The following is a 24,470-nucleotide window of genomic DNA, read 5'->3' as shown; positions in this document are numbered from 1 at the left end:
TAAGATTTTGATCAACATATTTCAATTTTGATATAATTTCTATCGAGAAATTACTACTGTAGTAATTAAATATTTGTTTAGTTCTCATCAAAGCTCATGCTATATTGCTGTAGATCATTAAACTGTTACGCTGCCTCAGAAGTCTGTCCGAAATCAATTTCGTCAGGTACCGTCATGCACAAATGCTGCCGTACAAGTCATTCTCTTATAAGATAGCGAGGCAGCAAGACAGCTACCTAGGTTTTCGGACGCAGCCAATATCTGGCAAGTCAAGCCCTGCGAAGTCGAAGTCTGAGAAGTCGATGTCTGGTAAGTCGATGTCTTGGAAGTTGATGTCTGGTAAGTCGATGTCTTGGAAGTCGATGTTGTCAAACTCTTCCTGCTGATGTCTATTGGTCCCCGCTCAGGTGAGAGGTCTGCTGGAGTCCTTGAGTCTGAGGGAGGCATTGCAGCATGTGTACCAACACTAAGATCAATGTCAAGATCTCTCTCACCTTCCTGTTCTGTGTCCATTGGCGGTGGGAGACCATCCTGTATCTGCATTTCATCTCCGGACTCAGTGCGTTCAGCTGCCCTAGAATGAGGTTCATCAAAAGTATTATTTTCTCTAGCATGTTCCGCCTTCATCCCATGTTCGTCTTGGTCACACTGTTCTATTCCTCCCCTTGGTCTCAGCCTTGGAACTCTTGTGCAGTGATTCAAATATACCATGTTGTGCTACCTTCTACCTGTACTGCTGTTGGAGTTGCTCTCACTACAGTGTAAGGTCCTTCTCGTCTTGGTTCATTCCACCGTCTCCTAAAGACTCTCAGATTTACCTGGTCTCCTGGAACTACTGGACAGGGTACTTCCTCTTCCTCTTTAGGTCCCCTGTTCTGCTCCTGTGTATAAATGTCTTCATGTATAGCAGTTAATTGTCTCATGTAAACTCTGAGTTCATTTTGGAGCTGCTCTTAGGGTTGTCCTTCATATGGACCTCTTGAATGAGGAGCAGGCATAAGTCTCCCTGTTATCTCATGTGGAGTCAGATTGGTGATCCTATTAGTTTGCATTCGATAATTCATTAACACCAGAGGCAACGCCTCTACCCATTTTAGTTTAGTGTCAGCACAAATTTTGTTAATCTTGGCTTTAAGAGTCGAATTAACCCTTTCAATAATACCCTGGGATTCTGGTCTATAGACGCAACTGAGTCACTGTTTTATTCTTAGTTTCTGCATTACTGTTTTCACTGCATTTTGGGTGAATGCTGAGCCATTGTCAGAGCTAATCTGAGATGGTATGCCAAATCTTGGAATAACTTCTCTGGTCAGAAATTTGATTACTGTTTGAGCTCCTTGATCTGCTGAAGGTTTGCTTCCACCCACCTACTGAATCAATCTATCACCACCAACATGTTGTTACGTGTGCTAGCGTATGGATGAGGCAGTACACGGATATCCACAATCACGAGTCTTTAATATACACGTAGGAGAAATAATACGTACACACATCTAAGATTAACATTCAGGACAGACAAGGAGTGCAGGGAGTGAGTGCATTATAAAGGGTGTGCTAATGAGAGTCCAGGTGCAGGTGATCCGTGAAGATGGGGAGATGACGAGGAAGTGGGTGCAGGTGTGGAGAACAGGAGGATCTTGAGATATGGAGTCCAGGGGAACAAGGGATCTGTAACACATGTATCTTTTTCCCCTTACAGATTTTATTATGTCGGCATAGTCTAACACCAAATGTTTAAAAGAACCTTCTGGAAGTGGTATCTAGCCTAATGGTGTTGATATTCCTCTTTTAATATTGTTTTGGGCACAAATTTCACATTCACTCAAAAATTAATCAATTCTTTGTTGTAAATATGGAGACCAAAATCCCTGTCTTTTTATCTTCTTCAAGATCTCCCCCCTTGCGCAATGGTCAAACCCATGCACATCTGTTATCAAAATGGTTAACAAGGGGTTTGGGGCTATCATGTATCCTTCATGAGAGTGCCAAACACCATTTGCATCTCTTGGGCATATGACGAGTCAGTATAGATATTAGCTACTTGATTCCTTGCCAACAAACATGCCTCAGTTAAAGCCCTCAGTTCCACCAGTTGTGCTGAGCATGGTTGTTCACAATGCTGCAACACAACTGGAACAAAGTCATCATCTTCTCTTTTAACAACAGCAAATCCAGCATGATTTCCCAAATGATCTCTGAAACATGATCCATCTACAAAGTACTCTACACTACATCAATAATTGTTGACTCTAGATCGGGTCTCAGGCGAGTAAATGCCAAAGAGTCTGTCACACATTCGTGTGGGGTTCCCTCCCCTTCCAAAGGGATAAAATTTGCTGGGTTTGTTGTTGTGCATCATTTTATGATAATGTCAGGGTAGGTTAGTAAGGTAGAGTATGTTAAACATCTAGCCTGTGTTAGGACAAATCTCCCTCTCTCCAATAGTTCAGCAACCTTGTGATGAGTATAAATAATGACTGGGTAGCCCATTGTCACAGTGGAGGCCTTATCATATGCAAAATATACAGCTGCCAGCCCTTGTTGATAGCATGGCGGGTAGTCTTGTGCCACATTATCCAATTTGGTGCAATAATAGGCAATTGGTTGCTTTTTTCTGCCACTACATGTTTCTTGCATTAGGACAGCTGAGGCATATCCATCTTTTCTATCAGCGGCATATAGATGGAATATCTTATCATAATCTGGTGTCGCAAGAGCAGGCGCAGTTTAAAAAGCTATCAGTGCCTCAATATCCCAAGTTAACTGTGCTCTCAGATTCTGATGACCTACTTGTTTCATCAAAGTTCATAATGGAGCTGTCTTGACAGCATAATACTCTATCCAATCAACACTAAACCCTGTCATACCCAAAAATGTCATCATTTGTCCCACTGTTTGTGGTTGTGGCGCTTTGCTAATGCCTTCCAATTGGCTTGGGGATATTGCCTTTGTTTTATGTGCAATAATTCACCGTAAGTATTCTACTTGTGGCAAACAATATTGCATTTTTTGTTTTGAACACTTATGGCCACCTTCTGCTAATTTGTTGAGCACCTTAATGGAATCCTGATGACATTGTTCTAGTGTTGCTGAACAAATCAGCAAGTCATCCACATATTGTATCAATGTGCTATCCAGTCTTAGATCTTCTAAATCAACCTTTAACACCTGATTAAACACATGTGGGGAGTGTTTAAATCCTTGGGGCATTCTGGTGTATGTATACTGTTTACCTTGGTAGGTGAAGGAAAAAAGGTGTCTGCTTTCTTCCACTAATGGAATGCTGAAAAATGCATTACAAAGATCAAGAATTGTGAAATAATTAGCAGCAGGCAGAACATTTGTCAATAGTGTATGGGGATTTGGAACTTCAGCGGGACAATCTTCCACTACTACATTCACTGCTCTTAAGTCATGTACTAGCCTCCATTTTGTTTTGTTGGCCTTTTCAATTGATAGAATGGGTGTGTTACAATGGCTAATTGTTTCAGCGAACACTCCTGCTTTAATTAGCCCCTCAATTGTTTTTCTAATGCCCTCTATGGCTTCTGGTTTCAGTGGGTACTACTGTTTTCTAGGTAAATTAACTCCTGGTTTAATCCTGATCCTAACTGGATTTGCAGATTTCACCAAACCCACATCTGTGTCATGTTTAGACCACAATTCTTGTGGTAATTTTTGTTCCATTTCTATCATTAAGTCATCCGATTTAGAATTTAATTTCTTTTTCTCTTCAGTGGTTTCAACTATTATTTTTGGAATGCCTACCATTTTAGTAGGACACAGAATTTTGAGATACATCATATCTGATGTTTGGGAAATAAAAGGATTTTCCATTTCTCCCTTTCGCATGTAACATCATTGGTCCCAAATCTTCTGGTCGACACCCTTCATTCATATATATAGTAACACGTGGGGTTGATTTGTCTACTTCAAACCAATTTTTAATGAAGCTGCATTCTTAGATTTGTAATCCTGCTCCCATAGGCCCTATTATTAAATGTTCTGAAGTGAGGGGTATTTCTTGGTTCACTATCTCTTCTAGCCATTTCTCTTCCAATTTAGGATCCCTAATTGGATCATATTAGCCTGGGTGCCAGCCCGAACCCCGCCCACAACATTTTTTGGACGGGACGTTCGGTCTGGACTCGATCCATTGTGGAGTAATTATGCTCGGCTCCCAGAAGGCCGCGCCAATCAAATTGCCAGGGCGGATTTTAATCGATGATGGACAGGCTATCTGCGGTTACCCACGTCATCAAAGAGCGCTTGGGTTGAATTGGTTTTCACCAACAATGACTGCAGCTGGAGAAGTAAGATGTTTAGATTCCGCTATCACGTCTGTAATAAAATAAATCGAAAGCACATTAATCTTAAAAGACGAACAAAGAACCGCAATCAAGGCATTTGTCGATGGGAAAGATGTGTTTGCCGTCCTTCCAACGGGATTTGGCAAAAGTTTAAGTACAAGTTCAACATACGTCACTTACTGCGTTGCTCTGATTGGTTGTAGGTCTATCCAATTGAGTGCAGAGTTTTTTTTTTTTTTTTTCTGGTTCGGTTAAGACAATGGAGCAGTATCAGACTCACATTCTGCCTAGAATATGAGTATGACGAAGTCAGGCTAGGATCATATATCATTGTACAATGAAATTCAGTTTCTGGTATTTTTGGGTTCCTAAGCTATTCCCTTATATATCTTCCCCATTTATTATTTTTTTCCCCTACTTCCTGTTCTAAATTTCTCAATATATGTTTGCTTTTGGTTCTTGTGTGTCATGCCCTCCTATTACAGTCATTTGTCGGATCCCTTCATTGTCTATATATATTCCCTCAGGAGAACACCGTATTTGCAGTTTTAGCTTGCATATTGAATATCTTCCTAAAGATTGACTGGTGCTTGTTCTGATACTAAAACTGGGATTCTTATTTCAGTGTCTTTGATTTTTATGTTGACTGGTGCCGTCATTGGAATTACCTGCGTTTGTCCCAAGAATCCTACTGTCTTGACATATTTTCCAGACTTAGGGAGGTGAGAGGCATAATTTGGGCTCAAACAGGAAAAAGTCCCTCCAGTATCAAGTAGCATTGGTGTTATCTTGTCCTCTATCTTAACCTGCAGCATAGGTTCTTGATTAGCATCAGAAGATATCATTGGTAGCTAATTCCTCCCCGTAGGATTCTCTGGGCATCCCTTGTAGCCCTGGTGTGGGCCACGCCATTGGTTGACAGGTCCTGGCGTGTGATTCTGTGGGTTTTGCTGCCATGACTGTTGTCCTTGGCCTGTTGGTGGTATGTTCTGTGGCCATGGGTTGATAGGACAGTCTATCTTCCTATGTCCAGGTTGGTTGCATCCCCAGCAGTTCCCTGCGGAGCCATAGCTTCTTTGTTGATTGCTGTTCAGTCTTCCTCTTCCTGTCCCTCTTTGCTGTGAATCGTTCATTTTTCTATTACTCAGCTGCTCGGGCAGATAGATCACAATTGGTGCACCATGTTGCTGTGCACTTGCTGGAGTCATGTTCTGGTGTACATGTGCTGGTATTGTTGTGTTTTGCGTTGGTGTCATCGATTGAATAGGTGTCATTGGAGTCTGGGTAGTCAGGCCAGGTGCATTTACAGTAGCCATTACCACAGACTGATCCTCATTCTCCTTCAATACTCCTTGAACCTTCTTTTTCTTGGTAGTTTGCTCCTCTAATTGCAGTTGAGTTAGTCTTCTGTGAAGCTCTCTTTCTTGTTTTTTTTAGCTTTTGTTCATTCTTCCTATGCTGTTCCACTGCGTGAGCCACATGATCACAAAGCTCTTTTGGTGACTTGGAGTTCAGCCCCACTACATCTTCCAGTCTTGTTTTCACAGCTGGGGGCATGGCCTCTACTATGGCAGTTCTGAACAGTGTTGTTATGACCAGGTCTTTTTCTGGGTCTCGTTTCAATTCCTTTTTCCATCTTCTCAGTTGTCTTTGAATGTAGGTGGTTGGGTTTTCTGCTTTGGATCCATCTGTGTTGTGTAGCTTCTTCTTAGTGTTCTTCTTTATCTGTCCTGCCAATTGCAGGTTGAAGTCCTGCAGCCTCAAAAATCTCATTTGTTTTGGCTCCTCCCACACACCTTGCCAACAAGGCCTTAACATCTCCGATGGCTAGTATCTTTCCCATTGTCTCTTCTTCCAGCAGTCTGATCCACTTTCCAGCCCCCTCATGTATGTCGGGGAGGCGGGCTACAAGTCCCTCCAGATCCTGTCCCACCCATGGCACATACTGTCCAGGGTGTCCCCTGATCAGTATGGGGCGCACTGTCTTTTGTCTTTATCTTGCATCTCTTCTTCTGCTCTTTGCATGAATATGGCGCTTGTAGGTATTTCTCTTAAATTGTCACCCCTCCTCCAATGCTGTTCCCTTTGGGGAACCCCTTCAAGGAGGAGTGTTCCTGAAACTTTTTTGTACTCTCCATCAGGGCTGCTTGAGCGTGCTCTTGATCTTTGACAACTCTTCCATTCTTCCTTTTCCATAATTTCTCTCATAGCTTGAGCCTCTTTAGCAAGTAGCTCTTCTGTTATCTTCATGTCTTGATGAAACGACAGCCATCTATCAGCTATGTCTTGATCTTGCAGTGGTTGCTCACCTGCAGCCTCTTCACCTTTCCCTCTTTCCTCAAGTTCTCTCATTGCTTGTTTTGCATAGTAGTATGGATCCGTCATGGTTGGATCTGCGGATTTCTTCTTACCTTCTTTACTTCTTGCAGGTTCTGCTTGCCTTTGCATTGCTGGCGTTTCTCCTTTTACTCTCAGTGGTTTGTCAAATGTGTGCTCCTCAGCCTCTTCACAATGAAATCCCACTGCTCTCTCTCCTTCACCTTCTTCTTCTTCAAGTTTTTGATTTTCAAACTCCACATTCCCTCTCACATGAAGTGTTGCATTAACCATTGGTAACTGATTAGCAGAGTCATAGTGTGATGCATATGGAGGAGGCCTTTCTGCTTTTGAAACATTTTTTCCATTTTTTTCCCTCCCTCATTTGTCTTTCCTTTAATATCTTTATTCCCCATTCCTTGAATAGTCTTAACACTTCATGTTCCCGTTCTCTCTTCTCTTCTCTATTCTTTGTCTTATCATTAGCCTTGTAATTTTTTATTAATGCTTCCATCTCTCTACACATGGTTAAATGGTCAAATGTTCCCTCTGCAGGCCACTTTGTATTTATTTTTTTTGGTCCTTTTTTCCCGTTTTTTAGATAACTCTCTAATTGTGTCTCTACATATGGGGTATTCTGATATTATGCACTCTACAGGTGTGTCTTTTTCTGTTGACGCTGAAGCCATTGCCATAAGCCAAATCTTAAACCTCTTTAACCCCAGTCAATATTATTATTTATTTATTTATTTTTTTTTTTAATTCTTTCAAATCTTTTAATTCTTCACCGGATTGGCCAGACGAGGACCACTAAAAGTATTCGACCCCTGGCTTCCTCAGGATTTTTACTGGGTTGAGGACTTAGAATAGCAATTTGATGGTCTTTCTTTTCATAATAATTGCTCTTATTTGTACCTCAGTCAATGACTTCGTCGTCACACCTTCCAGTTCCAGCCAATTGTAGTTGTTGCGTTTCCAAATTATGTCCTCCCCCAAGCAGATCAATTCAAAACTCCAGAGTTTGTTTTCCTCAACCCTCCGACCAGTTGCAGTGACTCCTCCTGCCCAATATGAATAAGTAAGACATGGGGTTAATTTTGTATCAAATCCTCCTACCACAGTTACTGAAATGTGCAGTTTATTTTTTTGGGGCAATTAATAGTGTCTTATGGTTCGAAAATTTCAATTAAATCTGCTCTTTCTTTGGCTTTTAGAATTCTCTTCCCACTACTCCCTCTCCTCCACCTCTTCTTGTTTGTTTGAGGGTCTGACATTTATATTACAATCATTCTTAGTTCTTCTGCTTCCCTTTTGCCCTTTGGTATCTCTGGCCGCATGTGGTATATGTGTTCTAAGTTATTTTTCAGAACCACTGACACAACCTGGTTGATCTCTTCTCTTTCTCAAACTGCAAAGAGTGTGTCACTTTCCCACTCTGTTGACCTTGCACATGAGGTCACTTTGAAGTAGATGTTACTCAATATGGTTGCTCCTCCCAGATGTTGTGGCCATCGATATCCCAAGTTCTTTTTCAAGTATGGGACACACACTGGATCTATTTTTAATATTGCCTCTGTCAGCAGAGTCTCCAAAATGTTTTTTCTGGGGAAACAAAAGCTGTCCAAATGCCATTTCAGATTATCAAGAGTCATGTATTTCTTGATCTGATATTGACAATTTATTTTAGGCCATTCTTGTTCAACCTGATCCAAATTTGTAATTTTTGTCATTTTTTTCAAAAGTTCATTTTTCTTCTCTTCTGTCAGCTCCCTTTTCTGTCCCTCTTTATCCACAAACTCCCCTTCTAGTCAAAAATGATTTTTAATCCCTTTGGATTCTATCAATGCTTCCTTAAACTTCCCTAAGCTCACAATTTAGCCTTCTGACCCTGTCCTTATCATATCTGCCAAGCTTCACCTCCATGTAATTCAGAGAAAGAGAGTGTGAGGCAGAGAGAAATCCTCCCCCTCTTTAAACAGAATGATAAAATAACACCATTAACCGTAATCATTAATGGTAATTTCAAAAAAGAATTTCTGTTAAGAACAATTAAACTTGATTTTTTTTTTAATGTTCCTGTATTCATTTGTTTCCGTTTTTGTTTTCGTTCTTATACAATATGTGTGATGGCAATAATACTGTATCTAACTGTTCTTTTGCTTTTGCAGAGTACAAGAGAATTGTTGACAGATTTTTTTTTTTTTTTTTTTTTTATCTGTTAATGAATTAAATTTACAATTAAGACATTGAATAAAAATATCTTTATGTAAAGTGTTGTCATTCAGATATATTGGCTCATGTTCAGATATTTTTTATTGAACACATAAGTATTAATACTTCACAAATTAATTATAGTAAGTTAATCATGGAATCATTGTAGGCCATAGTAATGACTCAATATGAATAATATGTTTTGTTCTGATTCTGACTCACTGCTGTATGATTGTCTATGTCTCTTTTGTTTAAATTAAAATAATAAAAAAATGATTAAAAATGAAAATAAAATAAATTAAAATAAATGATTTAGTATTTTGTTTGTTTTAAATTTTCAAATTTTCATCTGCATGCATGTTTTTCATTTTTTGGTCAGTTCAGTTAATGTCTTTTCATTGGAATGAAAAATCATCAAGATTTATTTAAAAAAATGCTTTATTAGGAAATATATAAGATGTAAAAATGGAAATTATATTTGAAACCTTTGAAATAATGTGCACAATTTATGTAAATAATTTAATTAAATTAGTCTATAAACTACACAAAATAATACAAAAAAATAAAAAATAAAATAAAGACAATTCTTGTTTTCAAAAATATTTCATTAAATCAGAACCTTATTGGAATGTAACTCTTGAAGAAGACCTTTGATGTAAAGTAAGAAAGAAAGAAAGAATTCCACTCAGTTGTGTGACTGACATATCATACAAAACACACTGCATTCTTCAGGTCACAAGGGCCTGGGAGAGGTCACCTTTACACAAACCTTCCAAGAAAATAATTCATGTGACATTGGTGGAATGTTTCTTAACTGTTGAAGAATGATGATCTTGCCCTCAGGACACTGGAACTCCACCTGAACTGTCTTAGTGCTGTGAGGGGTGCAGCACCAGCCATCTCTGCACAGCCCACAAAACCGGGGCTTGTAGGATTGGACGCTTGTGCAATTCTTGAAGATGAAGTAGGTTTCAGTGTTTCTCCTTGTTCTTAGACACCTGTCTTCCCTCTAAAGAGAAAATAACAACATCACATTATAGTTTTCACTTTAGACAAAAAAATGGATTCTGACAATAACATGACCAGGTCATAATACAATCAAATCAAAAACAAGACATTTTGCATAAAAGGGAAGTAAAGCCTATGTTTACAACTATTATTTTTTTTTATTATTATTTTCATATATAAAATAAATGTATTTATTTATTTTGGTCATGTCAGGACAATTGACCGGAAGATCAAGTTATGATATTTGATTAAGACATGTTTTTATATATTTTTATAAATATGATAACAATCACATAACCCACAGAGAGATCGCACTGTCAGAGACTTTTGGAATATTCACACATAATTTATACGCATAAAATCAGACTATTTTTTCAGACTACTAAAAAAAAAAGACTATTTTTTTTATGATGCCTTAACATGTCCGAATCATGTCCTTGATTTTTTTGTGTGTTCATATTGGTAATGCTACAAAAGTCACCAAGTGTCATCTCATTCCGACAAAGCTACGATTTTTAACAATTCAAAATATAAAATCTTTCGGTCAGAACTGACCTAAGAAGGCCAGAGGGTTAAAAGAGATCAATACATCACGGTTGTTTAAACCAATAAGCTTTAAGCTGTGTCGTCATCAAGTCGTTTCCCATCGTGCTTTTGGTCAGCGCAGTCGGTGGAGAGCAACTGCGCTCGACTGCAGAATCCGACACGTCCGCCTCAGAGCCATAGAGAGACAGAGTTGCGACAACGGAAGTTAAAAACGCTTGATCGTCACGTGATTCGTGTAGCTTTCAGATAGTTCCAGGAAGTGCTTCGGCGGCAATTCAAAATTATAGGGTTTGAGAGACAAAACCGTGATTTTTGGTAATTTATAGTCAATAAATGCATCAGTTTACAATACTTATATAATACACCGACATGTGAATGTAGTATGTGTATGTAGTTACAGCAATGCTGTTTTTAAAAGATAAAAACCTGCTACTATTTGAGGATTAGTGTTTTCAACCAACGTTGCCCGCCTTGTTAACATATTTCTGGCTAACATTACCTTGTTTAAAGATCGCGTTGCAGTTGTTTTGAATTATTTTAATGTTTTTAAACTTGTATGTTAGTTAAGGGCAATCATGTCATGTTCACTATGGTTTTAGAGGGACAGGAGACATGCAGGTGACAGGTGATTGTCTTAAAAAAACCATTGCAAATAAGTGAAATGTCAAATTTAATTAAGTGAAATTTAATTAATCTTAATGTTAACAGTTCTTATGCACCCCATTCACTTATTACTATATACATTCATACAAAATATATTCAACTCTAAAATAAAACATGATTATACACATTGACTTTTGCACTGATTTAGTGCAATGGATTTATACATTTATAATAAACTGCATGTCGAGTATTTCGTCTGTCCTTTCCTACATGTTCTTGTAGTCTCCGCTATGGTTTGCAGTGCTGCATGAGGATGATCCAGTCACTCAGAGAAAGCAATATGAATGCATGGTTTCCCCACTGACACGGAAAGGAGAAAGTTATGTTCTAGTCAGCAGGAGCAATCTAAATAGAGCTAAAGATTGTGCGCCAAGTTGTGTGTTAATCATATACAGGTGTATCTGCCTTTTTTCACAAAAACTAACACTGGGAACTTTTATGTTTATTAAAGGTTTATTAAAAATAAGGAGCAAGGAAAAGCTTGCAAAATCCAAGGAGCAGAGACTGGTGGTGACAGCATCATTGCATGGAGTCTTCAGGATCTGAATCCCCTTTGTGCTTGTATTGAAAGCAAGATAAAAGGAAACAAAATGGGAGAAATGAAATACAGTAGTAGATACAGTTTTGGTATTTAGTATGGTTTCCCATTTAGCCTAGTGTGTGTGTATATATATATATATAATTTTTTTTTTTTTTTTGCTGCTGCTTTTAAGCAGTTTTTTTTTAATCTCACTTATAAACTTCCCTCTCCCCATCAATCCAAAAATCAGCTGAGCTGACACATAATAGACTGTCAACAGAATCACAATACATTCTCGAATATAAATTCTAAAATAAGGATTTTTTTCTTTATTCCCAGGTGAAAAAAATACTATAGTAATTTATAGTAAATATATCATAGTGTTTTTGAACCATACTATAGTAAAGTACTTGAATTAATTTGTTGTGGTAATTCTATAGTTGCTGTGATAATAAAACAACTATAGTAATATAAACAAATTACATTACCAAATACTGTACTAAGTTTTCTACAACTTTAGGGTATATTATACTACAGTATACTGTAGTAAAAAACTAAAGTATACTACAGTATTTATTACAGTTTATCAGTTCACTATATTGCATTAACAACGTGTTGTAAATACTATAATATAGTATACTACAATTTACTATAGTATGGTTCAAAAACACAATACTATTTACTATAGTATTTTTTCACCTGGGTTGTACATTTAATAAGGAATAAGGATATTCTCATTTTACCACTTTCACCAACCACAAGCCCCAAAGTTAAATTTAACCCCGTTTAGAATCCCTTTTCTCTAATTACACAACGATGAATAAATTGTTTTAATCTATTATCTAATCTACTATCCCCTGGAACTATTTATTTAGTGAGCAATATCAGCTAGCATGCTTTAATACACAAGTTAATTTGATTCAGATGTACTGATACTATAAAATATTATAATTTAAACTGCTTACCTTCTAAAAGTGCATCACAAACGGTCTGTTCTGCTGTAACTCTACGGCGCGGCTGCTACTTCCGGGAACTATTGAGAGGCTTCACGAGCCACCATTGCTGTAAAAAACCGTTCCATTGGAGTCTATGGAGTTGTCGCAACTCTCTCTCTATATGGCTCTGGCCACGACAAAATTAAATGAACTGAACATGTCCCCTCCCGGTCACCATACTGTCCAATGACAGTGGCTGCGTCCGAAACCGCCTACTTCTCTACTATTTAGTAGGGGAAAAGCAGTAGGCGAGCAAATAAGTATGTCCGAAGCAAAAAGAGTAGTCGAAAATTACCTAGGTGACGTAATAATTCTCGCGAGATTCGGACGTGCGCCTACATGCCCTGCGTTCCATTCGGAAGGGCTCATCCCTATGCCCTAATCTCTTCAGAGGGTTTACCCTCCGGAGTGAGAGCTTCGAAGGGATGAAGGGTGTAGGGGTAAAAAAAAACTGTTCTTTTGGAACGCACTTCGGCGTCATCTTAACGAGACAATCAAGGATGATAAATTGTGCAAGCTGCGCCTTTTGTTTAACGTTATTTATTTATTTATTTTAGGTTTACCGCATGTAGGCTATATTGTATCTATGTATTTGAAACATTTGAATGGACTGATAAATGAGCTGTAAAGTTTTTTTTTTTTTTTTTTAAGTACAATGTCATTTTGACCATAATAATGTACCAAATCTAACTCGTATAAATATTACAGTAGTACAGAAAAATATTATACATACCTTTATAGTTAAAATCGAACTCCTAACCTCCTGTACCCATTCTGTGACGTCAAACAACTTCCCTTTGCAAAGGATCATGGGGGCCCGAAGTGTCCATCAGTTGTTCCCTTCGAAATCCTTCATTCCGAAGGGCCCTTGAAAGTGGCCAGTTTTGAGCACTTTGGTTTGGAACGACCCTTCAATATGGCGGCCATGATTATTTTCACTCCGAAGTGCCCTTCGGGGGCGATATATCCCGTTTGGAACGCACCGTTAAAGTGCGTCCGAAACCGCCTACTTACCTACTATATAATAGGGGAAAAGCAGTAGGCGAGCAATTAAGTATGTCAGAAACCTCAGTAATCATTAATGAGTAGTCGAGGAGTTCTCGGATGGCCTACTGCTTCCGCACAGATTCTGAAGTGTTCCTCGCTGGATACTTTTCTATCCCAGGAGGCCACGGGAGAGGATACGTCATAATCAAACACGGAGGAGAAAAGTGACGCGGATGCTGTCAAATGTGAGTATTGAAAACCAAAAATACATTTGTTGAACTACTGTAGAGTAAACTGCTGAATGTGTGAAGAGATGCTAGACACTATTGTTGTGATTTTACTGTAAAACACGATTTATTATGTATTGATAACGGGATCTCTAGTAAACACACATAGCTTAATTCTCCGAAGTGGAATTACGTATTCTAAATCATATACTTCTTAAAGATGCTTATTAAATGTTTATTTAACATCTGACAGTAACCTCTTCTTTAAGTGACTTATAAGTGATGGATTATGATCTATGAGTGATGTGTGTGTGCTATTATTCACTGTTGTCAACACTGCTTACATTACATGAATGAAAATAATGTAAATAAACAAATATACAGTAACATAAGTTTAATCTATTTTATTTGTCCATTAGTACTGTTAATAAATTAAGGAACATTTATGTTAGTGAGTTAACACATCATCAACATGTGAATGTAGATTTGAGCACATAAATCTCAGAGGAAACTTGAATCTCGTCTGATGTTACAGTGACAGATGACGGGGACAGATGAGCACACGTGTGTTTATCAGGTAGAGGATAATGCCATCAAAGGCTTTGAGTGAGGATACTACAGAAATGAATACAAAGTCTATTTAAATCTAAAGTCTAGTTTATTTTAATTATTGTAATTTAAACAGAGTTATTACAGCACTTTTCTGGTTCTTGATGTCTGTATGTTTACTGCAGAGCTTTTGTGGAGCAGGACCTGCAAGAAAAGGTGACGGCGGGATTTGTTAGAAATAAAGAGGAAAGCCTGAAACAAAATATAAAGTAAGATCATTTTGTTATTTCTAATACAGAAATCAAATGACATTGTGCTGTTAAAATGACTGCTTTTGTATTTTGTTTGTGCATTATTGTAGGATGTGAAATGTCCTCAGACGGGTGTTAGCACTGAGGATAGAGAGCCACAGCAGATCCTGGGAATGGTTCAGTGGCATGGATGAGACCCTCCATCACTCCTCCTTCCAAGTGTCTTGATCAAGGACACACTAGAGGAGATGCTGCAGAGATCGAACCAGCAAACCTTTTGCTGACCAGCTCAGTGGTTTAGCCCACCACACCACAAATGTAATGAAGCTACGACAAAAATTAGCAGGTAATTGCAAAAATATGAAATGAAATATGTCAAGAAACAGAATGCTGACATGAATTAATTGTAAAATGTTTTAATCTGCTGATGGAGAGCACATGAATGTTTGCAGCAGCCAGATTGTCCCGCACATCTTCTCCCACTCTTGCTTCAAGGTTGTGGGGTTCAGCGGCCCATCATCATCATCATCATCATCTTCCTCTGGATCAACAATGTCTCCATTGAGAAGAGCAGCAGTGAGGAACATGATTGATGAAGGTGTTCATCAGCTGCTTGATCAGAATAAAGCTGCAGAATTGGCACAGCTGTGTTGAGATGACAACAGGACTGTAAATACCTGATTGTTAAAGCAATACATTTGAATAAAGCTTTGTTTCGTGTGTTATTGACTTGTATATGCATTTATTTATTGTCATTATTACTTTTATTAATCCTTTACTTATTTATTAATTATGCTATTATCAGTCAATTTATATATTTTATTAAGCAATGAATTAAAGGCAGGGTAGGTAAAAAATGGATAAAAAAAAACTTTTTTTCAAAATTTGTTTAAACTTTATTTATATATCAATACATAATTAAAATGTAAGTACTCTGAAAAAGAAAGTATAAAAATCGAGTGTCTGTAGACCTCTCACGAATGTTTTAAAGACAGCTCATTATTTCCATTCACTCCACCCCCTCCCTTCTGGGCTCCTTCCAAAGCCACGCCCCCAAAACGCATGAACGCGCGACTCCGACCACTGAGCTGGAAGACGCATTATTTACCTGAGACGAGCGGAGAGGAGGGAGCACAGTGCATGTAGTGACATCATGTCAGAATCACATGTAATAAAAATAACTTTATAATTATGAAGATAAACAAACAAGATGTATTTTAGTACTCACTATCAAGCTAGCATATTGATATTGGTAAAGTTAAAAATATATAGTTTTTGATTAGCTAACGAGCTAGTTATCTATAAGGCAAAGCTAAAAACAGGTTGCATGATACACGTTTTTCCACTACCATCATTTACACTGTGATGAAGATGAATTTCGTGTAAGATTCATAACATATACGTTGTTCTACAGACAGACAGAGTAACATACACTCAAATATCAACTCACAACTGCATTGCAGACACAAAATAATAACACACACATACAACAAAGTGTGTACGACACACACAGATACAAGATAAAGACATCAGTAAACAGTGTAACGAAATGTAGCGGTTATTAACCAATTTATGGATGAAATATGAATATAATAATTCATAAGATTATGAATAAATTATGATTCATATATCGACCCAACGGGGAATTAAACATATATTGTGAATCAATTACAACGAATTATAATAAATTACATATATGATTAGTTCTGGTTTAATAATTATTTAGAGAAACTGTTCGTTTGTCCAGCAAACTAAGTCCCTCACCGAATATTATAAACAGAGTTATTATCTGGCCATGAAAATAACTTGCTATTTTAACATCAAAGCAGAAAGCGATCGAAAAACGTTAAAGTGACTTGGTTTTCAGCTGAAAGAACAAACAGAACAATCGAGCGTGAATAACGTTTTAATATATGCAAACTACAAATACAGAGGTTATACATCTAAATATATATACAAGAAAATACACACCTATGTACAAGAGTGGAAGTAGAGAAGGAAAGAGAGAAGGCAAGTAGCAAACTCACAACCAGTCCTAAGCCAGCACGGAAATCAGTTTCATCATCTAAGATTGAGAAACGGCAGTATACTTGCATTGGTTGCGTGTGTCGAATTTCAGGTTAGCGCTGGTGCAGTTCGTTGGCTTCCTCCGTTCAGCGGGAAGGTTTGAACTGAGGACGAGAGTGAGTTTCGCTGGAAGATGGCGGTCCCGAAGCTGAGCGCGATGGCAGCGCGTGGTCACCGGAGAGGTCCGGGAAAAACGTGCACGAGATGCTCGTGAGACAATCGGGAGAGAACACATAAGAAAATTGTGCGTCTTTGCTTTTATGACAGATAAGCCGACACACCTCCTTGAGGTGGGGTAGCCAATAACATGGGTGCAAAGTTGGCGGGAAAGTTTTCCCTTTGTTTGGCCTCACGACTTAATCCAATGATTTATGACTATCAGATCAGATCTCCAAATGGAGTGTGTTCTTCACAGTATCATTAAACACATAGAAAAATGCATTTGTCAGCTGTGTGACACATCTCAGTGAATAGCTTGTGTCCGGAGCTTTACAGAGAGACCAAACTCGACAGATCAGAAAGGCATAGACAAGAAATTATGGTTTACAGACAGAATTCCACTATTAAAATGCACACTAGCACAAATACACTCATTTAAACACTAGGAAACATGCATAGGCCCTAAAATATATGAAATATATATTTCAGCATAGTGGTAGTTTACAAATACAGTTCAAAATGTATGATTGTGTGTTTCTGTGTGTGTCTGTGTGTGTGTTTTTGTGTGTCCCTGTGTGTGTGGGGTGTTGGAATGTGGATCTGGTCAGTCTCTGGGGGGGGGGGGGGGTGCTCCTTTTGAAGTCACCAAAGTGAGGAAGTTCCCGTTTTCTGTTTACTCTCTCAGGTCCACAAACCTGCCGAAAGTCACAGTCGTCCGGAGCCGAGTTAGTGATTAACAAACAAAGTTCATCAGGTTAAAAGCGTTCTGAAATCTCCAAAGTTTGATTATCCTGATACGTGTGCATACGCTACAACAGAGGTAGAGAATATAAAAACAAAACAAAGGCGAAAAAAAACGTGCAGGTAAACTTACAGGTGAACATGGTAAAAGAGTTAGACAGAGGGTAAATATAGTTCTAAGAAAAGTTCCTAGATGCGGAGTAACGTTAGGCCTACTATCTGTTAAACATGTATTTAGTTATCTAAAGCTAAATTATGCACAATTCAACACTATAGCTATCATCTTGAGCTAGGCCTATAGATTATTTATCGTCTCTACAATGGCTTGCTAAGTAATGTTATGTTAGCTATATTACGCAGCTACGTGTGCTAATGACACATGCTTCATGAAAAAATAAACAAAAAAATATGTATGATCAAAATACAAAAAGAAAGATTTACCTGTCCAGCAGAAATAAAGCCATCAAGGAGTCACTTTTCAGCCCCTTGAGTTCCCTCAGTTGAGAGGGAGTAAAATCTTTGCGTGGCAGGGGGAGCTGCCACTGGACCTGCCATGGTTATGCGCGCCTGCCTCGGGACCTGCCACGGTTATGCGCGCCTGCCTCGGGACCTGCTAAGGTTACGCGCGCCTGCCTCGGGACCTGCCACTGTTATATGATGCATATATGATAAATGCCGATTGATGCATGCGTGAAAACTGGGCAGGTCGTGTGTCAAAAGGGTGGTTGCCATGGTTGCGAGAGAGTGACAGTCGCCTCAGCCAATCCTATGTTTCGTCCCGGATGGAAATAATGAGCTGTGTTTAATACAGATTAAACGGTCTAGAGTCACTCGATTTTTATACTCTTTTTATCAGAGTTCTTACATTTTAATTATGCATGGATATATATAGAAAGTTTAAACAAATTTGGAACAAAATTTTTTGCCTACCCTGCCTTTAATGCATGAATTGACTGTAAATGGAGATGTATTCACATCAGCTGTATTTGTCTAGTGTGTGTTCATGCACAGCTGTCATATAACAAAACATTACATTTTTTTTTTCTAAAGAAGTCAAATGAAAAGTAATATAATTAAGTTTTGGTCAGCATTTATCAATACTATTGTGTGTAAGTGTTGGGATGTGCTAGCAGAGCAATTCATTCTGGCATAATCTTAATTTTAAGTAGTTTATACTTAAATTTTTTTGAGTATAAAAGGCGAGATCTTCGAGCTGCTGCTGATGTCTTCTTTGGCTTCAGACATTGCTAACACTAAGGAAAACCGCTCTAGGTAGGGTTGAGTTACTGGTGCTGTGAGGTGTTAGTGCACCCATTGCTCATATCTTTATTTTTATTGCAGGATCTACAATTACATACAAGATCAGGGAAAATACCATACTTGTATCTTTAACAATGAACAACACCCCCCTACTGTTACTTTGCCCGACAAGCCGTGGCGCTGTCACGCCACACACAGTGATAAATGCATCACAGAGCAAAGAGGACACTGACAACACGTCGACAGACAAGACAGAGCAGGTAACTTATGATATTAAACAAAGTCCCAGCTTTAAAACTGTGTAGTTTTTTAAGAAATTCAAACAATAAAAAACGTTTTGTTGCTTTTAATGTGTCGTGACCATGGTTGTGACAGATTGCTGTAGCGCCTCAGCTCAAGAGGCTTGTAAACCGATCAACTCTTCCTACTAGTCTATTTATAGCATCAAATAAACATGAATGAACATGAGAATCAATGTTGTTTCAAACGTGGAAAGATGTCAATATGCACAATTTTTCAAATTTAACTCCACTGAGGTTAATCTTCTAACTCCTGACTGCTTTGTCGGACAAAATGGCAGATTACTTTTAGTCATTATTTGGGTAGCACACATATTCTGAATGTCTTCAGCAGAATTCAAATGAGCCATTTTAATCTAGATTAATCTAAATTAATTCCAAGATTACAGTGAGATTAATCTAGATTAAAAAAATAATCTATGTCCACCACTAATTTATATACATTTTTATGTTTTAATTATTAAATTAATTAATTGATTCTTTTTATTTTTAAGTGGCACTCCTGGTCCTCCATATCTGCAAAGATCAATTTGTGCTGATTATAAGAGAGCCTTGGATTTTTTTGCTCCAAGATTCTCGTTACCATCTAAAAATATATAATAAATGCTTTAATTAAAATCAGCACAAATAAAAAAAAAAAAAAACATATCCTACCATAATATTAAAATACAATTTAAGAAACATTAAGTAGCCTGCAGTGTAGCAAAAACTGTCAGTGTCACTTTATGCCAAAAACAACAACTATTACAAAAAACCTTTGCATTACTAAGACGAAGCTCTGGTTCTTTTAGCTGATGTCACAAGACAGCACTTCCAGCTCCAAATGCTCTTTCAGATCCCAGAAGCGTGTTGGTAAAAAAGGTAATAAGCCAATACGACAGCATGAGAGAGAAACACGAACCTACACATACACCAGTCCTCTTGTGTGCACCTGCACCACCGCCGTAAACGCACCTGAGACCCTTTCGCGTTTCGCAGGGACTGGTTTGAGAGCAGAGTTCACCGTGCTGCCTGGCGCACACCACACAACAGGCGCAGTCATGCAGAATAATGCTCACACCGGGAGCGCACGGCAGATGTTCAGCCGGACAGCTGCAGCGAGAGGGGCACTGCGCCCACACCAGTGCGCAGACAACCACCTGAGAAGAGCAGTCACATATATATCATGAGCAAAAAGGTGCTAACATTTTACGCTAGTGCAGCATTAACCATAATGTTGCATACCTGTGCACAGATTATGGCAAAGGTATTTTTCAGCATGCTGTTTGACATCTTTTTCCTTTGGATTGTGATTTTCCACTTTGACTTGTTCTCACTGCTCTCTGTTTCGTGGAGGAATTTATACAGGCCGTGGTATTGGGTAAAGGGGGGATGTAACAGAAGAAAAAGTCAACCAATATCTTCTTTGGTGTTAAGAATCTCAGGCTGCTGATTGTACAATGAACATTACTGTTATTCTATTGTCAAAGCCCAGACATATCAAGACATCTCTTTTTAGTTTTAGTGTGTATTATTTTATATAAAGTGTGGTTCTACCATACATACAACTGCTTACATTTCCATAGACACTGAAATGTACAATATTGACAAATTGACAGCACTAAATGTGCTAAATAAGAATGTTTACGTATTAAAGGGATAGTTCACCCTAAAATGAAAATTTGATGTTTATCTGCTTACCAAGGCAACCAAGATGTAGGTGACATTGTTTCTTCAGTAGAACACAAATGATGATTTTTAACTCGGCAGTGATGTCTCGCACTCACTGAAGCAGGGTTCGAAATGAGGGGGGTCTGGGGGGGTCCCGGACCCTTCATAAGTCATCAGGGACCCCCCATAAGAATTTATTTTTGGATTTTACAATAGTTTTCTCGTTATAATGTTATATAAATGACAGTCCCAGCAGTTATTAATGTTGTGCATTGCTGTTTGGCTGCCAGTGGTGTGGTCCCTTCTGACTGAAGCCAATAATTCTGCCGATCTAACTACTTTGAGATCAAATAAATTTGTAGTTCTGACGACTGTTGAAACGGCTAACAGCACCACATATCCCAGATATATTATAAACTTGTTGTGAATCTTCTGAGAGCGTTTCGTTGGCCTTCCTCTGGTAGTTGTAGCTGCTGTCACTTTAACAGGGCGCGCAGCTGTGACCGGTCCCGAATATGGCGGCGATAGAATACAGTGACGTCACATGAAACCCATCTATAGATGCTGGTAGTGTGAAAGCTACATCTGATGACAATAAAACATATCTGTAGGCCTATGCTACCATTAAAGGACAGAATATAAATACAAAATACAGTGCTCGACATTAAGCCTGGTTTTGTGCTTGTCCTTTGGACAACTAAATTGGTCATTTACTTGTCAGAGTAAAAAAGTAGCTTGTCTGGAAAGAAAAAAAAACAAAATTATTATTATTCAAATCTTTTATTTCATATTCTTACAAATTTTTTTACTCATATTCATTTGATAAATTAAAATAGTAAGACACTATAGGGCTGTTACCACATTAAATAGCCTAATTTACACTGAAAAAGCACAACTGTGTTCAATAATGTTATGAGATTCTTTAAATATTTTTGAATAAATAAGCTGGTGGGAAATTTATATTTTTAAACATGAAATTAAACCGCCAGTAGATGGCGGCAATGACCGTCTTAATGAGTGAGCCACTGAGTCATTTATTCAAACGATTCACTCTGAATCAAGAATGAAGCAGTTGTTTATGAATGGGCGATTGAATCTTTACTCAACCGATTCGTTCAAAACGCTGAATCATTCAAAACGGCTGAAAGCAGCTGCGAGATGCGCTGGTTCTGCTTTGTTTGGAACTATCTTCACTGCAACAGTAGAACAAAAAACAGGCATATTGCATCTAAAACGTAAGTGATTGATATTAACTACTTGTTTATTGAACTGTTGTATGAAATTAGTGTCAATTTCAATCGAGGTGATATTCAGGAAGTCAGCACTTTCGGTCATGTGATGCTTAACTTTATCATATGTAGTAAATAGCAAGCTAAACCCCATTGAATTTTTATTGCAACATGATAACTTGAGTTTCTTTGTGTGAGCAGAGCTCATTTATTTTGAATTCTCCTCAAGAGGTTACGTATTCCTCAACAGCGCAATATCACCACCAGTACATCCACTATCAGTCGCCACTTCAGAACCTTTAATAATTACATTTTAGGGGACCCCCCAAGAGTCCTAAGTCATTTCGAACCCTGCACTGAAGCATAAGCATGAGACATCACTTCAGTTGTCAGAGCACGATCAGACCTCACTAACCGAGTGCTGAACGCAGTTGGACAGAGTTTACCAAGGAGGTTACCAAGGAAACGCCTTTATTTCTCCTAATCCAGTGCCACCTACTGTCAGAGATTCTATTAGGCAAGGCAAGGCAATTTCTTTTATTTAGCACATTTCAAACACAATGGTAATTCAAAGTGCTTTACATAAAAAGGAAACAAATACATAAGAATAAAAATGGAATGCATAAAAAATAACAATAAAAACAGAATACCACTATCTGGTTGGAAGAGTCACATTTACATTTTCATTCAGCCTGTTCTGACCATTTAAGTAGTCATTTAATTTTGGATTATTTCATTGGCTAAGATATATCATGTGACTTAGGTTAGAGGTCACGGCAGCCATCTTAGATTTCACTTCACTATAGCGGTGATGCAGCAGCAGATGTCTCTCTGATAAAGGCTCTATTCTTGTAATTTCTTGCCAAAGAGGCCATCGTCTGTAAGTTTAATTGTTCATCGATATTTCATGGCATTTAAAATAATTTGTTGAACATTCATCAAAGAAGATTGCTAATATCTCACTTTCATATATTAGCGCTAAATTCTGTTTCTCTCTTAAAAAGTTAGATTCTTACTTGATACTTAATATATGCTTTATGTTTGTATTTTAGTTTCACAAAATACGATGTTGGCAACTGAAGATTTCAAGTAAAACACTGAAAGAGAACTCTTTTGGTTTTGACTTTTTCTTCATCCCTCATCCTGTTTAACTATCTGTCGAGGTGCAACCTACTTGCAGCAGGGACCGAATAGTGAAAAGAACCTCTTCAATTCAGTGGAAAGAAGGAATCCTTTCAGTAAGGCTACAGAGTCTGCTCTCACGAAAAGTTTCTTCTCATATCTCATTCTTCCGCATTGTTCCAATCATAAAGGTACTGTTTATTCATTTCACAACTTGGAGAGTGAGAGAATATTGGAGACTGAGAATATATTGGAAACAAGATCTGTTGTTACACGTTCAACAACATCATCTAAAAGGTCTAGCAGGACATCAGCTAGCATGGCTGCGGCTAAAGCACGAGCTAGAGCTGAGGCGGAGCGTACTCGTGCATATTACGTTAAGAAAGAAACTGAAATTAAAGTTGGGAAAGTTCGTATGGAAGGCAGTCTTACAGCATTAAAACATGAAAAGGAGGCTGCTGCTGCTATGGCTGAAGCGAGAGTATTGGAGGAGGCTGTAGAGAGCTTGGAAGGAGGCAGTTGCCGTTCAGACACCCAGATCGCTCCTCCAATAGACCCTGTGCAACGCACCAGTGATTATGTGGAGCAACATTCAAGTCACTCTATTGTAGATCCTCCTGAGGAAACAAGTTTCGCTACACCACATGCTGAATTCGTAAACCGCTATGAATGTGAAAACAGACAGCTATCAGAAAGCTATCCAAGGTGTGCTCCACCTGACTGTATTAATATGGTCAGTGATTCAGTCCCGAAACCTAACGCTGTCAAGATCGAAAGACCTCAGTCTGCCACATGCAGCCCAACTTATTACTGGCCCCTTGCACAGACTTACAATGCCAGCACTCCTGTCCAGTCACCTCTTCAAGGAGAAGTTGAAATGAGTGATCTAGCAAGATTTCTTGCTCATCGTGAGCTTATTAGTTCCGGGCTCACAAAATTCGATGACCACCCAGAAAACTACTGGGCTTGGAAATCTTCTTTCTTAAACTCTACCAGCGGGCTCAAACTCAATTCCAGCGAACAGTTGGATCTATTGATTAAGTGGCTGGGCAGTAAGTCATCAGAATTTGTGAGACGCATTAGAACAGTGAATATAAAGCATCCTGATGTTGGGCTTAAAATGGCCTGGGATCGTCTAGAGGAGATGTATGGATCCCCTGAGGTGGTTGAGAAAGCACTTTTTGACAAAATTGAGAATTTCCCAAAAATCAGTAAACAAGATCCTCTGAAATTACAAGAGCTTGGAGATCTACTATGTGAAATTCAGTCAGCTAAAGCTGAAGGTTACTTGTCAGGACTTTCTTACCTTGACACCAGTCAACCCAATTGTGGAGAAGTTGCCTTATCACCTGCAAGAAAA

The 24,470-nt window shown here is 38.4% G+C and overlaps 1 protein-coding gene and 1 long non-coding RNA gene across 3 annotated transcripts; one reads left to right on the top strand and one right to left on the bottom strand.

Moving 5' to 3' along the window:
* Positions 1–9,437: 9,437 nt before the first annotated feature.
* Positions 9,438–20,771, bottom strand: LOC137029046 (CCN family member 3-like). Its single transcript, XM_067398558.1, has 4 exons — positions 20,334–20,771; positions 19,916–20,248; positions 11,219–11,260; positions 9,438–9,846 (listed from the first exon to the last, which is right to left on the bottom strand). The coding sequence occupies exons 1-4, from the start codon at positions 20,379–20,381 to the stop codon at positions 9,571–9,573; spliced, it is 699 nt and encodes a 232-aa protein (XP_067254659.1). The 5' UTR covers positions 20,382–20,771; the 3' UTR covers positions 9,438–9,570.
* LOC137030462 (uncharacterized) lies at positions 13,392–15,685 on the top strand. 2 transcript variants are annotated; one of them, XR_010896414.1, is made up of 4 exons: positions 13,392–13,801; positions 14,518–14,601; positions 14,694–14,929; positions 15,036–15,685. It is a non-coding gene; the product is annotated as an uncharacterized lncRNA (long non-coding RNA). The 2 variants fall into 2 exon arrangements; XR_010896412.1 differs by having other exon boundaries at positions 14,694–15,685.
* Positions 20,772–24,470: the final 3,699 nt, after the last annotated feature.

This window comes from Chanodichthys erythropterus, chromosome 2 (genome assembly GCF_024489055.1).
Source record: "Chanodichthys erythropterus isolate Z2021 chromosome 2, ASM2448905v1, whole genome shotgun sequence".
NCBI classification, from domain to species: Eukaryota; Metazoa; Chordata; class Actinopteri; order Cypriniformes; family Xenocyprididae; genus Chanodichthys; species Chanodichthys erythropterus.
The sequence above is the reverse complement of the archived record's forward strand: the minus strand, read 5'-3'. Positions and strand labels throughout refer to the sequence as shown.